At 38.4% G+C, this 15,943-nt stretch overlaps 2 protein-coding genes across 5 annotated transcripts; both read left to right on the top strand.

Annotated features, from left to right (window-relative positions):
- Nucleotides 1-1,711: 1,711 nt before the first annotated feature.
- Nucleotides 1,712-5,510, top strand: LOC140782866 (uncharacterized protein At4g15545). Of its 4 annotated transcripts, none has more exons than XM_073129700.1 (9): nt 1,712-2,060; nt 2,159-2,227; nt 3,604-3,660; nt 3,829-3,895; nt 3,990-4,094; nt 4,196-4,453; nt 4,848-4,890; nt 5,057-5,135; nt 5,201-5,510. In XM_073129700.1, the coding sequence occupies exons 1-9, from the start codon at nt 1,788-1,790 to the stop codon at nt 5,291-5,293; spliced, it is 1,044 nt and encodes a 347-aa protein (XP_072985801.1). In that variant the 5' UTR covers nt 1,712-1,787; the 3' UTR covers nt 5,294-5,510. The 4 variants fall into 4 exon arrangements, with proteins under 4 accessions (XP_072985801.1, XP_072985803.1, XP_072985800.1 ...); XM_073129702.1 differs by having other exon boundaries at nt 1,719-2,060; nt 3,993-4,094; XM_073129699.1 differs by having other exon boundaries at nt 1,721-2,060; nt 3,829-3,910; nt 3,993-4,094.
- A 1,654-nt stretch (nt 5,511-7,164) lies between these two features.
- Nucleotides 7,165-15,858, top strand: LOC140781301 (autophagy-related protein 18g-like). The gene is made up of 9 exons (XM_073127234.1): nt 7,165-7,696; nt 10,902-11,363; nt 11,487-11,921; nt 12,149-12,394; nt 12,477-13,298; nt 13,381-13,550; nt 14,495-14,619; nt 14,700-15,281; nt 15,363-15,858. Exons 1-9 carry the CDS (start codon nt 7,526-7,528, stop codon nt 15,365-15,367), a joined length of 3,018 nt encoding a protein of 1,005 aa, XP_072983335.1. The 5' UTR covers nt 7,165-7,525; the 3' UTR covers nt 15,368-15,858.
- The last annotated feature ends 85 nt before the right edge of the window (nt 15,859-15,943 follow it).

Raw genomic sequence — 15,943 nt, 5'->3', positions numbered from 1 at the left:
TCTCTTCATAGTTGCACATTTACTTTGCATCCTTATATAGAAGGAAGCAATGATAGGTCTATCATTAGCCATGGCAAAAAAAGGACCATGTGGGTCAGTAGCTGTAACTGGGGCCTTGGCCAACGCAACCTTAGATCATAGCTATACCAAGTTTCAAAAAATCCAGGTATAGAAGCCAATTGATGGAGATTGGATAGAGACAGAGAATCTAATGATGTGATCTCAATATTGATCATCCTTGCACCAACTGTGATTGTACTAGTCATCCTTCTGCATGCCACCACTTAGTTCTCAGTTATTTTTTACATGTAAAGTTACCAAAAGAAATATATATCAATCAAGTAATGTGAATAGTTAGTTTTCTTCCTTCAGACTTCAGTCTTTGGATTCATCTTAGAACAAACAAGATCACCAACTTCTCCTCCAATGAGATTGAATTTTGTAATCCAAAGATTTGTGTTTCCAGACACCCCATATGATCTGATGTGGAAGTAATGGCAGCATCTGGTGAGAAACTATTAACAATTGGAGATCTTCAATTATGCACGAGGAGAGGCCTTAATTAAAGTAATACACATAGGGACTGGAAGCAGCTAAGAAGGTCATGAGGCATGTTCAAAGATGATTAATTACAAGTTTATAATTGGTCTCTCTTGGACTTGATCTTTCCTAGAGATCTGGGCCATGATATCCAGAATGGATCTCACATGCCTATCTAGTGGGCTTCAGTTAAAAAGAAGAAGAGAGACTTAGAAAAGGAGTTGGTGGGCTACAAGTCTACTAGTATTTGGTTCAAAACTTAAATACAGAATTAGATGTATTTCGCCACTTTAGCAAAACTATTAAATGACGGACGACTTCATTCAAATATGAGTCGTTTATCAGATTAGCGACTTATATAAAAATTTAAAAATTATTAAAAATATTATCTAAGTTTTAAGAAAATCTTTTATATAAAATTTATTTTTTAATTCAGTAATTTATATTTAAAAGTCAATTCAAAGATAGTTATTTGTGTTGAAATTTCTCTTCCCGAGTCTTAGCAATTTTCTTAGCCGTTTTAAATTTTCATATAAGACATTGACTCGGGTAGACAATTTATTTTGCAGCTCACATGTTGGATTAGTATAAACAGATATAAAAAGCCCTGCGTGACATAAAGTTTCACGACATCAAAATTATTATATTTCCTCTAATTCCCAAATTACTATAAAACTATATCACATGTAGCTTGTCAGCATTTTGCCACGTGGCAAGACCTCACTCATGCATTTGTAGAAATGATCACCACCATACATACTGAGATCCATCTCTATCCCATTCTCTGTCTATTACCTTCCAATTCCGTGCCACTCGCATCCCAATCCTTGCCAAAATATTTCTTTTTGTTCATTAAAAAAAATAATTCCCTGAAGAAAATGATTTTTTTTTGCATATCACCACCTCCGTTTTAGTGGTCTTGCAAAACACCTCTTCTTTTTTTTTGCAAATCAACACCTCCTATTAAATAGTTTTTTTAGTGGATCCTATTAAATAGTTAAGAAGTATTAATTTTTTTATTAAAAAATATTTGGAACTGGGTTTCTCGGCTTACTCTATTTGCAAAGAGATAAAATGAGGCTTTTTGACATAAGGATAAAATATAGGTAGTGATCTGCAAAGAAATCGTTAAGAAAAATGAACGATAAAAGAGAGCAAGAAAAGTATTAGACGAACCAAAGACTGAGCAGAGAGAGAGAGAGAGAGAGAGAGAGAGAGAGAGAGAGGAATTGGATTGGGTGGGGGAGATGGCAGCACGAGAGCAATCCGACTTCGATCTCCCGGAGGAGGTGCTGTCGGTTTTGCCCTCCGACCCCTTTGAGCAGCTCGACGTGGCGCGAAAGATCACCTCCATCGCGCTCGCCACCCGCGTATCCAAGCTCGAGTCGGAGACCTCCCTGCTCCGGCAGCGACTCGCTGAGAAGGACGACCTCGTTGCCGAGTTGCGAGCACAGCTCGAGACCCTCGACGCCTCCGTCGGCGACCTTTCTAACCAGCTCGCCCGCACCGAGGAGGAAAAGGTCCCTCCTTTTCCCTCTCTTCAAGTCTTTATGCGAGTCCACGAATTCTATTTACAAGATAGTTATTTTCTTCTTTCTTTTGGTGATTATTGATGTAGGAGACACTACTGAATGAGAATGCTTCGCTTTCCAATACCATCAAGAAGCTTAACAGAGATGTTTCCAAGGTACGAATTATTGAGTTCTATGTTGGTTTTGGAGTGAGGATTACCCTTTCACAATTTCGTTTAATTCGTCCAATTTAGTGCTTGTGAGATAGTTTTTTTATTTTCTTGATTTATTCAAGTCTTAAAATATTTGGACAAGTTAACTTCTGAATATATCTTATAATGTGCGTCCTGACCTGACTACGATATCAAATTGATCAATGTGCTGAATTAGAACTGAAGGTTGAGTTCCTTGTCTAAGTGAATTACTACCCTTTACTGGACTAAGATAGTTTGAACTTAGAGATGGCACTAACTCAATTAAGAGAGGGAAGGAAGTGAATTGTGGATACGTAGTAATGAAGATGTGAAGAAGGTAGAGAGAGATCGATGGTGGAAAAGCAGGTTTGACCCTATTTTTCTCTCCTAAATTTTCTTATAAGAATCATTATGATAAAGAAATAACATTTCAGGCTTTCGACTTTTTCTTCTCTCCGAACAAATTAAGCACTTCCTATTCTCCTCTTATTGCTCTTCCAAGTTAAGAAAAAGGAGAATTTTCTCAAATATTATATGATTATTCATGAAATTTCTTGAGAAGAAGATTCAACTCGTACATCAACTTTATCTCTTGCTAGCTTGCCAAGTCCTTCACAGTTTTGGGGGGGGCAAAAACTTTTCCAAATGAGTAAAGAAAAATCTAAAGCAACTTCAGGCACTAAACAACCTCACGTCGTGTTGATTTTGTGGAATAGAAGACTAAGGTTATCCATTTTTGATAAATCACCTTGAGGCAGCCTTTTAACACCTCAAATGCTATTGGGCCGAACTGTAAATGCAGCCTCTGAAAATTTAAGCATTTTGTTCATACTTGAATATGCTAGATCTTGCTCAAGGATCCTACCGAACAGGTCCACAAATGTCTAGCTCTTGGCCAGCCTTATTATCCTCCTAGATCATGGCTAAATTGGACATCCATGGGTGTGCTAGATCTAGCCATTTCGATATCCATTACTTGCAAAATTATAGTAAAATGTCAAAAATTAACTGATTGTCTACTATGCACATTTAACGAAAAGGCAACTGTGTTACTGTATCTTATTCAGAGTAATCACATAACACAAAAGAGGTTGATTGTTTTCTACTTAGGATCTCGCCTCTTCAGCATCCCTTATGCATCTTTTTGGCGATGTTGTGTTTGTAGATAATGGTCTATGTTGATCACATGAGAGGTTGATTGTTTCTATCTATGATCTCACCTCTTTAGCATCATTTTTGCATCTTTTTGGGATATTGTATTTGTAGATAGTGGTCTATTTCATTATTTGTTTAGCCAATTCAGTTCAATAACTTGCTTAATATGCTTTTGATTGTTTGAATGTTGTTGGCTTCTGCAGTTGGAAGTTTTCAAAAAGACACTCATGCAATCACTTCAGGAAGAAGAAGAACGCCCTGTAAGTGATTGTTTCTCAGAAATATCTTATGATCAATAAGCCATTTCGCCAATTTAAGCTTAACTTAATGAAATATAATCTGGCTATCAAGTTTCTGCCCGCTTGTGTCAAACATGCATGTACTCTTTTAAGTAAAAATTACTGTTATGCTAAATTATGCTTCTGTAGCAAGTAGGAGCTCCCAGGGTAAAGATGACGGACTCTGGTAGTTTCTCAAGTGGATCACTCATTGGAGGTACTCTACTAAAAAGTTAATACTTCTAGTCCTGGTCTTCTTTGATGATCATATATATATTTTTAGGTTTATACTAATTGATAAATTTTGTCAGAAGAGGATGCTGGACTTCCTGCTCTTAAATCGCCTTCCCCACAGATTCAGCTATCAGAAGCTGGGAGTGCAATTTCGGAGGACAGTGGTTCTGGTGAAACAAATGGTACATAATTTCTGGATCACCTTCAATTATTTTATTAGGATTAGATGTTCTAGTTTTAAAAATGCATTGATCACTGATAGTTCTCTCATTTCCTTTTGAAGGTCCCAAGGAAAGCAGACCTCGTGGCATTTTAATATCATATGGTGGCACGCCAAGACTCACTCCTCCAGACTCTCCTCCAAGGGCTATTGCATCAGGATCGCCACCAAGACCATCTAAGCCAATCTCCCCTAGAAGGCATTCTATCTCATTCTCAGCCACAAGGAACATGTTTGATGAGAGGTCATCCATATATTCTTCCTTCCCATCAAGTCATCATAGCTCGATGACCTCTCCTTTTGAGACAGGAAGCCAAACAGGTTAGCTTTGGAATCGTGTAGATGTCTTCATGCCAACCAGTTTCCTTATGGTGCAACATTGTAGGCTGAGCCTGCTTCTTTTTCAATTGAAATTTGCTCTATTATGAGGTCATCAAGGAGAGAACTTGTGATAATATATTTTAACACAGGTTTTTATGCTACAGATACTAGATCATCTAACCATGTTAGTCAGTCTTTTATAGAAGAGCAATGCAATATTCTCCATTGTATGCTTTAGTGTATGTTTCCTATAGTGTAATAAAACAAGTAGGTGTTAGGCATTTATTATATTAGAATGATACATCCTGACGTTCACCTAATCTTGCTGCTTTCTTCTTTGATCATCTGCACCATGTGATCCCTTTTTTTATTCTATGTATTCACCCTGTTTCAGGGCGAACAAAAGTTGACGGGAAAGAGTTCTTTCGGCAAGTCAGGTACATATGAAAGACCTACTGCATCACGAACATTGCATAATCTGAAACTTTTGCCGAAAATGCCTTTAAAGATGGGCTACTCATTGAACAAATAGCTGAGTAACAGCTTTTTTATATATGAGGTAGGCTGATGATGATTCTCTCGTTCGACTTTCTATCCATGCAGGAGCCGCTTGTCTTATGAGCAGTTCAGTGCTTTTCTAGCCAATGTCAAAGAATTGAACGCGCACAAGCAAACTAGAGAGGTAGAATAAGTGAACCATTATCTTTTTTCATTAATACACTAAAGCTAACTTGTGGCATTTTCCAGGAAGCACTACATAAAGCTGATGAGATCTTTGGTCCAGACAACAAAGATCTCTACACCATTTTTGAGAGTTTGATCACCCGTAATCTCCATTAATCATGAAGCCAAGCTATTTATTGTTTGTAAAGTTGGACACCAATAAGTTACTTCATATTCATTACGGCATGTACGCATCTGTAATTAACTGTTAATCCTATACAGTTACATCATTAGGCAGTGGAATGTAGATTCACGAGACTCTCATCTACAATTCTTTTAAGGGACATTGAAGAATTTGTATAAGAGTTAGTTAAAATGCTTGATTTCTTCGTCACCTGCATCATTGAATGACTGGTTAAAACTTATGCTCCAGCTCACAAAACTTCTTTTAAAAGAATGACTCAACTGAAACTCCTATCAGTTTATAGTCCAAGGAAGACAAGATATATGATAATATGACGGTAGCAAATTCTATTTTGACAAATACGTTAATACCCCATTCTAATTCTTAATCCGGCAGTCAATATAATCACTCATTTAATTACAGATTTAAGGACCAAAAAATCATGGTGAAATAGTTATATATACACGTTCCCTTTTCTGAAACATCTTCTTTATCCGTTTAAATATTAATAAAACTACTTTAAACCTCTCTCTCTCTCTCTCTCTATTCCCCATAAATTTCCTTGGTCCCATGATATAGTTAAAGACCAAATTTATTAATATTATTATTTAAAAAAGTACAATCCAAACCAAATATATTTAATTCAAAATAATATCCGCAATAAAATATTTCTTTACTACAAAATCTCCTTATATGCTATGAGATTCATTAACGGTTAAATTTATATTTCATACCAAACAACCAGATAGAAATGAGCGTATGGAAGAAAAGCTCTTTATTTTTACATAGAGAGACTGGAAATCTTTCACCGGAGAGTAGTGGATAAAATTCGTCGTTGTCATCATAAATTAATACGACTATATTACAGATAGATTTATATAAAAATGATTACCAGTTCGTAATCATTACAGAGTAGCGAGGTTAGTTGACCTACTTCCTACACCAAGCTCAATGAAATCTCTCACATCCAACCCATCCCGGCCCAAAACAAACAACACATCTCTGCCAAAACAACGATCACGAAGAGTGATTTGTTAGTACATTTACAACCCTGGAGTTACCAAACCGTCACCTAGGAATTCCACCGAGCACCTTCACGGCATATTGGCTGGCATCTCCTCCATCCCCCCATGTACACAGATGTATCACGAAGAGTCATTTGTTATTACATTTACAACCCTGGAGTTACCAAACCGTCACCCAGGAATTCCACCGAGCACCTTCACGGCATATTGGCTGGCATCTCCTCCACCCCCCCCATGTATTATGGACTATGGATTGAAGACTACTCTACTGCTACTATTTTGCAAATAAAACCACTCAACAAGTCGGGCTCTCATTTTAAACCCATGTCGGCACGCGAGACCACGACCATGCAAATCCTCGATCCCACAAACTCTAAGGGCACCCCTCCACAAACCCCCCCCAAAGCACATCCAGGCCGTCCATCTTCCCCAACCGGCCCCACCGACAAATCCGAACCGCCCGATCGTTGAAATCCCTTAGAATACCCGGATCCGATATAAGGATGGACGTGGGATAGAATTCGTTGGATATCCAAACAAACTCCGGAATAAGGTAGGAAGGGGGAATAGGGAAGCTCGGCGAGGGATCTAAACTTCATATTCTATTGCGTGCAAGCTCCTCCGAATTTTCTTGTTTTTTTAAAAGCGCTTCGTGTGAGATATCCCCGCGTAGGTTATCGGACCTTTATCCTATAACTTATCCTACACCCTCGCGGATATCCGCGGATAAGAGTAGGACCGTAGGAGGGGTTGGTTGGGGGAGGGGCTAACGTGCGCCGGAGGAGTAGGGGAAACGATTTGTTTTGGATTATTTAAAGAGGACGGGGAGAGGGGACAGAGAGGGAGAGGAACACGAAAGCAACAGCGAGAGAGAGAGAGAGAGAGAAGGAAAGGGGAAGCGAAAGAGGTAAAGGAGAGGAGTTGGGGGGGTTGGTTTTTTTATTTACTAGTTTTTTGTTTAGGGTTAATAGAATTGGAGATGGCCGTGAAGTCAAAGGGTGGAAGTTGACGGAGATAGATCTTGGAGGCGGCAGCGATCGGTGGGTCTCGGATGGTATTGGGCATCGCCGGAGGCGGCGGAGATCGGAGATGGGCGGTGGTGTGGAGGTGGCCGGAGGAGCTTGGTAGAGACAGCGGCGGCGAAGGAGGAGGAGGAGGGAGGAGGTGGTGGAATCCGGCGAAAAGGAAGGAGGAAGAGGGATGAAGAGGGGAAAGGGGAGGAACGGGTTGCTGCCCAACTCGCTTCGGATCATATCGTCGTGCTTGAAGACGGTGTCGTCGAACGCTGGGTCGGTCGCGTCAACTGTGCGATCGGCCGGGGCATCGGTCGCTGCGTCTATTGCGTTGCCCGCAGAGGATGAGAAGGACCAGGTTCGGATGTTGGACTTCTCTTCATGAACCTCTTTTCTTAGGATAATTGTTTGAATTTTGGGAAGAAAGTTGATGTTTTGACATGCGGATCTTACGGGATTTAGGTTTGCCCAATCTTTTTAGTTATGATAGAGTTGCGTGAGGGGAATTTGATGAAAATGGCTTTCGTGTGTCAATCTTCTTCTTGATGCTTGATTACAAAGTCAAGTTAGGAGAAGCAACGATAGATTTTTACTAATTGATTCAGGCATTGATGTTACCTATTTGCTGCTATGGCTTCTATGCGTTTAAATTTTGGTCGGCTGGTGGGGCGGTGTGGTTAAAAAGTTTGTTCTTGATGCATTTTCTATCCAAAGTCATCTGTCCAAGGTCTTTTCTTCTCCCAAAAGGACATCTTCCTTTTTTCTTTCGCCCAAGTTTAGGAAATCGTATGAAGTTATTTTATATTTCAGGAGTTCAGGCTGTGCGGAAATAAGTTAGGTGCTTGTTCTCACCATATTGACTTTGATTCCTTTTTTCCTCTACCTTTCCAGTGCTCCTATATTAAAGAATTTGAGGCCTCTTTGTTATTTTCGATTGGAAACTTTGATTGCTAAGTTTGAAAATCAAGATGATTCTATAAGTTGACGAGATTTTCGTTCTAGGTTAATATCTCATGTTCCTTTCATATTACTGCTCTATTAAGAAGAGCCTTTCTATTTATTATATTTTATCACATTTGCCACAGTACTAACTTACAGTTTGCAAATTTCCTATGTAGTTTTTTTTACCCTTTGGCCGTGGCTCCTGACTTTTGACCAAAACAACGTTAGGGAGTTTATCTCCATTTATCAAATGCTTTTGGTTCTTTCTTACGTATAAGTAGATAACAGAATTAAAAAAAAAACAGCGATGTGTAACTTTCTCGTAGTGCTTTAAGAAACAGCATTTGTTGCAGATCTAGGTGACACTGGTTTTGCAGGCTGTAACAGACAATATATATCCTGAGTTATCATGGATTGCTTTTTTGTCCTGAACTTCCAGTGTTGAAGTTGCTGAATGGGTTAGTGAGTATCTAGTGTACCTCATGGCGGATTTATGGGTGAAGAACTCTAAAAATTTACTTGTTAAGTACAGACTCTAGAAGACCCTTATATGTTTAGATGCTGTTGTTGTATGGAAGCTGAAAGTTCAAGTGCACTGGGAGGGATTACCAGTTTTACCTTGATTGGTACATCGTATTAGAACAATTCATGTTACAAACATTGGCACATCAGTTTATAATTAAGGTTCCGACACTCGATATCCGGATCGGAATTGGCTGTCAAAAAATAATATTTATTGGCTATATCGGTCGCATTAACCATCTGTACCAGATTGACTTATAATTACATAAAATTTTAAATATTATTTAAACATAGAATAAAAAATAAGAAAATAATAAGTAATTTAAATATGAAGTCTAAAAACTAAAAAAATGTATTAACTTACTCAAAACTTTGATTTTTTTGCCTTTTCTTATCTCCCCTTCTCTTTCCCTCTCTTTTATCGTCGCTCATCAATTTATTTCTTTTTTTTTAGTTTTTCTCTCTCTCCTCTTTTGCTTCTATTTTGCTCACCCTCTTTCTCTCTCTCTCGATCTCTCTCTTCCGAAAGGCAATCTTTTTCTTCTCTCCTTTTTTCCCTCTCTCTCTCTCCACAATCTGTCATCTCTCTCATCTCTCTCACTCTAGAGAGAGAGTAAAAAAACAAAAAAAATACTAACTTGAGATCTTCGGAGGTCAAGATGGCCTGATCTTGGTCGGTGGATGTCGCCGAACGTTGAGATCGTCGGGATCTATCGTGGGTTCCACTGGTGGGGAGAAGAAGAAGAAGAGATTCAGGTTGGATCCTTCGCAAATCTAACCCAAATATATATTCTCGGACCCATATCGGGCAGAATCGACCTATCCAACCAATACCTAGCCGAACCAGTCTAAAGGTTGGTTTCGATTATGGATTGGGATCGGCTGAAATTCAGAAGCATGCTCATAATGCATTTTCACCATACATCTTGGTCGTGATTAATTGTTATATTTTTTTGTAGAAGCAATGCCCTCCCACTAATGAGTCTGAAACTATGGAGGCAAATCCATTTACAATGACACGTAACTTTGTTAGATGGATCATAAGTGCTTTGAAATGATATAGGGTGCAATTTAGTTTTGATGAATTTGTGGATCTTACTAGGGAATCAATGTAATTTGAAATACTACCTACCATCAATTAGGTTTTAGCAAGTACAATTTCTATCAATAAGGATCAGACCTCACATAATAAGTTCTGGTAACTTGCTGATATGGAAAATTCCCATTATATAGGAATTCTTTTCAATATACAGTAACATCAACCAAAGTTACTGCAGTAAACATTTAAAAGTAAAAGTATTTTCTACTCATGTATATTGTAGAATGCATTGAGATTTATCTTCCTTTTTTCTTCTTTTTTTACAAAACATAACAAATGACAACTCCATTATTTCATGCGCCTCTATATCTTGATTCTTGTTTTCCTGAAATGGAAATGAAAAACTTTACGGATTTGATTTTTGCTTGTTTTTTATTTCAGACAACACTTGCAGACAGTTCTACCCTTTCTTCTTAGAAGGGAAAGGAAATAAATTCCACTAGTCATACTTTGTTAATTTCAAGAAGCATAATTTGGAAGTCTTGTAGTAGTACGTCTAAAAGTCTATTAGCTTAGGAATCTAATAACATATTTGATGTTGTGTGATCTTTTCTTTGCTGGAATAATTTTTGAAGTAATTGCGGCAGAAACTTGAGAAGTCATAGTTAATGGGCTCTTGTCTAATGAAGTTCAACATCACCTAGCTCTACATGTGATTTGATTTTGGGATGAATGACTTATGCTTGCTTGGTGATTGAATTTTAGTCCAAGTATGTAAAGCAAGTGGCATTCATGCCATTTGGTTAGCATTCTATCTATATTCTAAGGATATGGATCTGACATGGATGAAACCAGTTCTAGTCAAATAACATAGTTAACCTTTTATTCCAAAGTGTCAGCTTAGGCCTGCCATGTTGTTCTATGTGTTCTATCTAAGGGTTTTTGAGTTAGCTAACCGGAGAGACTGTTAAACTTCAACTTGCTTATCCAGATGCATGTGGAATAAAAATTTGATACTCTTGCTGAGGCTATATTCTGTATTGAAATGTCTCCTGAACAGGTACTATGGACCGGCTTTGACAAGTTAGAACTTGGTCCATCATCATTCAAGCATGTTTTACTTGTTGGTTATTCCAATGGATTTCAAGTGCTTGATGTTGAGGATGCCTCCAATGTCTGTGAATTGGTCTCCAAGCGTGATGGTCCGGTTACATTTTTACAGATGCAGCCTATTCCGGCTAAATCTGAGAGTACTGAAGGATTCAGGGCATCACATCCCATGCTTCTGGTTGTTGCTGGCGATGAAACAAATGGCTCCGGTATGGTTCAAGGCGGTCGTTTGAGTGCTTTGATCAGAGAGACAAATAGCGAGCCTCAGACAGGAAACTGCATTTCCACTCCCACTGTTGTTCGATTCTACTCACTGAAATCTCACAGTTATGTTCATGTTCTTCGGTTCCGGTCTGCTGTATATATTGTCCGATGTAGTCCTCGAATAGTTGCTGTAGCTCTTGCAGCACAGGTAAGCCTTATTCTAAAAAGAATAAGCTTATTGTTATGTACAGTGAGAATCATTCTATCTACTTGTAAGTGATTCACCAAAAAATTGGCTATCCCTAATAGGTTTCGTTTTCCTGTGTGACAGATATACTGCTTTGATGCGGTTACTCTTGAGAATAAGTTCAGTGTGCTGACCTACCCTTTGCAAGGTGCTTCTGGGGTTAACATTGGATATGGTCCGATGGCTGTAGGTCCAAGGTGGTTAGCTTATGCCTCCAATAACCCTTTATTGTCAAGCACGGGTCGTCTTAGTCCACAGAACCTTACTCCCTCTCCAGGGGTAAGCCCGTCAACTTCACCTGGCAGCGGGAATTTAGTTGCTCGATATGCAATGGAGTCCAGTAAACAATTGGCTGCTGGAATACTCAATCTTGGAGACATGGGATACAAAACACTGTCAAAATATTGTCATGAACTTCTACCTGATGGTTCTAGCTCTCCCTTGTCATCAAATTCAAGCAGGCGACTTGGAAGACTCCCATCAGCTGTACACCCAAGTGAAGTTGATAATGCAGGAATGGTCAGTATATGATTTATTATGTTATCGATGCATTATGTTAGCTCTTTCTTTCTTTCTCTCTCTCTCTCTCTCTCTCTCTCTCTCTCTCTCTCTCTCTCCACACCCCACCTATAAAACACACACACACAGAGGCAAACTCCCAGTAAATATGTTGGGTATTTCTCAATTCTCATTGGATCTCTTTTCTTTTTTTGATAGGATTAATGACTTTTTATGCTTTTCTGCAGGTTGTCATCAAGGATTTCATTTCAAAGGATGTGATCTCTCAGTTTAGAGCTCACACCAGTCCAATATCTGCTCTCTGTTTTGATCCTAGTGGCACTGTTTTGGTTACAGCTTCTGTACATGGGCACAATATAAATGTATTTAGGATTATGCCAACATGCATAACAAATGGTTCTAACTCGACTCATTATGATTGGACATCGTCTCATGTCCACCTTTACAAGCTGTATCGTGGACTAACAGCAGCTGTAGGAATCTAGCTCACTTGTTTGCATGAACTACTATAACCTAATTTTTACATGCTTTACTGTTTTCTCTTTCTGGTTGCAGGTCATACAGGACATCTGCTTTAGTCATTATAGTCAGTGGGTAGCAATAGTTTCATCCAGAGGTACATGCCATATTTTTGCATTATCTCCTTTTGGTGGTGATGCTAGCCTTCAGTCACAAAATCCTCATAGTGATGGGCCATCACTTACACCCAATCTTTCAAGGCCATGGTGGTCGAATTCGTCTTTTCTTATGGATCAACAGTTTCACGCACCTCCTCCTCCTCCTCCTACCTCACTTTCTGTAGTTAGTAGGATAAAGAATGGTAATTCTGGTTGGCTAAATACTGTAAGCAACGTCGCTGCTTCTGCAACTGGAAAAATATCCATTCCATCTGGTGCTATTGCTGCTGTTTTCCATAATTCAATATACAGTGATACTTTACCTATTATCTCAAAAGCCAATTCGCTGGAGCATCTTTTAGTTTATTCTCCATCTGGTCATGTTATTCAGCATGAACTTCTGCCTTCCTCGGGTAATGAGTCAGCTGATAGTACTTCAAGAGCTGGATCGAGCCCTCTTTTGCAACTTCAAGATGATGAGTTGCATGTAAATGCTGAACCAGTTCAGTGGTGGGATGTATGCAGAAGATCAAATTGGCCAGAAAGAGATGAAAACATTTCAAATATTGTTTCCAACAATCAACAAATGAAAGCCATGAATACTTCTGATTTTGAAGATAATGAGACTTCAACTACATCATCTAGCAACAGTATTGCCGGAAAAGAGTCCACAAAAGGTCATGAGAGACCATCCTGGTATCTTTCTAATGCCGAAGTTAATGTAAGCTCAGGGAGGATTCCAATATGGCAGAAATCCAAGGTATCTTGTTTTTTCCCCCTCCATCTGGGAGTTATTTTTATGCAATTAATTGGAATTAAGCGTGCCTTTTGTATTGTTCTAGATTTGTTTCTATGTGATGAATCCATCAACGGATACTGGAAGGTCTGTTTTTGATACTGGTGGAGAACTTGAAATTGAAAAATTACCCCTTTATGAAGTTGAAATAAGGCGAAGGGGTTTACTGCCTGTTTTTGAGCAGTTTCACTGTTCACAGCAAGACTGGAATGATAGGTAATGATTGTTACATCTTTTTTTAAATACCTGTTTATACTATTTAATTTAACAAGTGCTCTATGTTGGTTGGTGTTTGATAGGATTCAAGCTTAGTTCAATTATACTTTTGCCATCTTTTTCTCATCAAAATCTGTAACATAATTGCATGCAATCCAAAATCGTAAGTATCTTCATCAGGGTAAACTCAGATGCCTTGCTGCATGATTCATTCTCTGTCCTAGTTGTTTTTATATGTTGAAATGCCCTCTTAGAGGTAAACAAATTCTCTTGTGATATGCATGCTAGCAATGCCTAGTTGAATTTTCTGATTAATGTTAACCAAAGACCATAATTATCTCATAACTGCTGAACATACAAGTTATTTGCCATTCATTTGCTATTTATAGTTATTGCCTCTTATGGTGAGTAGTTTTACTCGGACACCCAAGATCATTGTTGGTATGTATTCTGTTTTAGGTACATGCCACATAAAAAAAATTAGTAGACTATCGAATTTCCTAAAGTTGACCTTTTAATATTATGTTGATAGTTAGTTCATCAAATAGTGAATAATTAAAATATACCAGTTGCTATGACTTGAGAAAGGTGTGGTATATATTTCAAAACAATTAATGCCCTTTTCATAAATAAACAAAATGGGAATGTTATAGTGCTAAATAAAGTTTGTCATGTTGGAACTATGTGCGCAGGTTGTTTGCTATCATGAGATCTTACACCTTGAAATTTCTCATGCTTTTTCAAATTTAACCACTTAGTGTTGGTCTCTCTAGATATCTCTCGAGTACTCAATATTTTGCATTATTGATGCTGACGTTATGCTGTGGATGCTGATATAATAAATGGGTCATTTGTAGATATATGTATATGGATATAGTCTTATTATAGTTGGTACCTTTCTTTGGTGCTATTGTGTATAACATCAAACATTACTGTTAATGCAGAGCTATTTCTGGAGGAGGATTTCAGACGTTATCTTCAGAGAGTGACCAAACTCAATATAGGTTCACAAAGGACAACAATATGTGTCAGTCTAAGCCTGTGCCTCTTGCATCTAATTTAGTCAACGGTAAGAAGGATATTAGATAACAATGTGCTATTTGAAGCTTGATATACTGACACCTTCTCTATGTCTCGATGTGTTACTAGGATCAAGAAATGCTGAAAGTGTGCAGGAGTTAGATGGACAGTTGATGACAGGTCCTTTTCAGCCTGTTAGCTTGCACTCATTGGAGAGGTCTAAGAGATCAAATTTAGCAGTCCATTCTGAAATAGATAATGGAAGCATAGGATCGATAGTCACATTATCACAAACTGATGCATCTGGTACAGTGCCCTGTGCCCCATCGCACTCTAAATTACCTAACAGCTACCCACTCATTGATGGGCCCATCATTAATGGACTGCATTCTACTGTAAGTAGCTTATCATGTGGGCTAACGACAGATAAGCCCTCCCCCAACAATGATGCGAGCAGTGAATTCTCAAACACATGTGTCACCAACATTAGTTCTGAGCAGACTGAAACTTCTGATTCTCACAATTCGTTGGAGTTTACCCAATATTTCCATGAGGGCTATTGTAAAATATCTGAGCTCGATGACTGCCGTGAGTTAACTGAAGCTGTTACAGATGCAGACAGCATCAGCAGCCACTGTGAGAGAGAAAAGCCCGAGGAAGACGGGGACAATGATGACATGCTTGGAGGTGTATTTGCTTTTAGCGAAGAAGGTACAAATCTCAAGACTCGTATTCTTGAAACACCGTCTTGATGGTTTAAATGTTAAATTGTTTCTCCTGGACCTGTAACAGGTTAAATGTACTCGGTCCACTACGAAAAATATAAATAGATGGAACGCAGTCAAACATTTCGACCGTAAATGTTGTCAAAAATAGTGGCTCTATAGTAGAATATCATTTGGAATAAAGTTATTCTGGAGGAGCTCTATGGCCTACAGTTTAAGTGATAAACTCCTGCAATTGCTTCTGAGTTTCACTCTTATCTGGTATTCGAAAGTAAAATGTCTGAGCAACTAATTCAAGGAATCCTACAGTTCGTTGTATGAAGCTGTTGACGTCGAAGCTGCTAATCCTGCAGAATTACTGCTCTTGTACATTCTGTAGATTTGTAATTTGTGAAATACCGGTGGAATGATTTAGAACTCTTGGTAGAAGGTGATTGTTTGTTCATTTCCCCAACCTTGAGATGAACTCTTCATGTTTAGTTGTACATAAAGTACTGTTCAGAAGAATGCTGATTCATGGTGATATATTTGTAACAATATGAGTGAATGAATTTGATTTTAAAGATGTGTTGTTTCATGTGTTAATGTCCGGGATTTATTTAGCTTCCTTTGTAGTCTTTCAGGAAAAGTATGAAACTGTGGTACGGG

This window comes from Typha latifolia, chromosome 2 (assembly GCF_019914945.1).
Source record: "Typha latifolia isolate L0001 chromosome 2, TyphaL0001v2, whole genome shotgun sequence".
Taxonomy (NCBI): Eukaryota; Viridiplantae; Streptophyta; class Magnoliopsida; order Poales; family Typhaceae; genus Typha; species Typha latifolia.
The sequence above is the reverse complement of the archived record's forward strand: the minus strand, read 5'-3'. Positions and strand labels throughout refer to the sequence as shown.

What these genes read in the sequence shown, in the direction of transcription:
- LOC140782866 (XM_073129698.1), top strand. Translation starts at nt 1,788, where the DNA reads ATGGCAGCACGAGAGCAATCCGACTTCGATCTCCCGGAGGAGGTGCTG. An exon ending in GAGTTCTTTCGGCAAGTCAG is followed by an intron (nt 4,891 to 5,056) that starts GTACATATGAAA and finishes CTATCCATGCAG; the next exon opens with GAGCCGCTTGTCTTATGAGC. An exon ending in CGCACAAGCAAACTAGAGAG is followed by an intron (nt 5,136 to 5,200) that starts GTAGAATAAGTG and finishes GGCATTTTCCAG; the next exon opens with GAAGCACTACATAAAGCTGA.
- LOC140781301 (XM_073127234.1), top strand. Translation starts at nt 7,526, where the DNA reads ATGAAGAGGGGAAAGGGGAGGAACGGGTTGCTGCCCAACTCGCTTCGG. An exon ending in CTGTAGCTCTTGCAGCACAG is followed by an intron (nt 11,364 to 11,486) that starts GTAAGCCTTATT and finishes CCTGTGTGACAG; the next exon opens with ATATACTGCTTTGATGCGGT. An exon ending in ATCGTGGACTAACAGCAGCT is followed by an intron (nt 12,395 to 12,476) that starts GTAGGAATCTAG and finishes TTCTGGTTGCAG; the next exon opens with GTCATACAGGACATCTGCTT.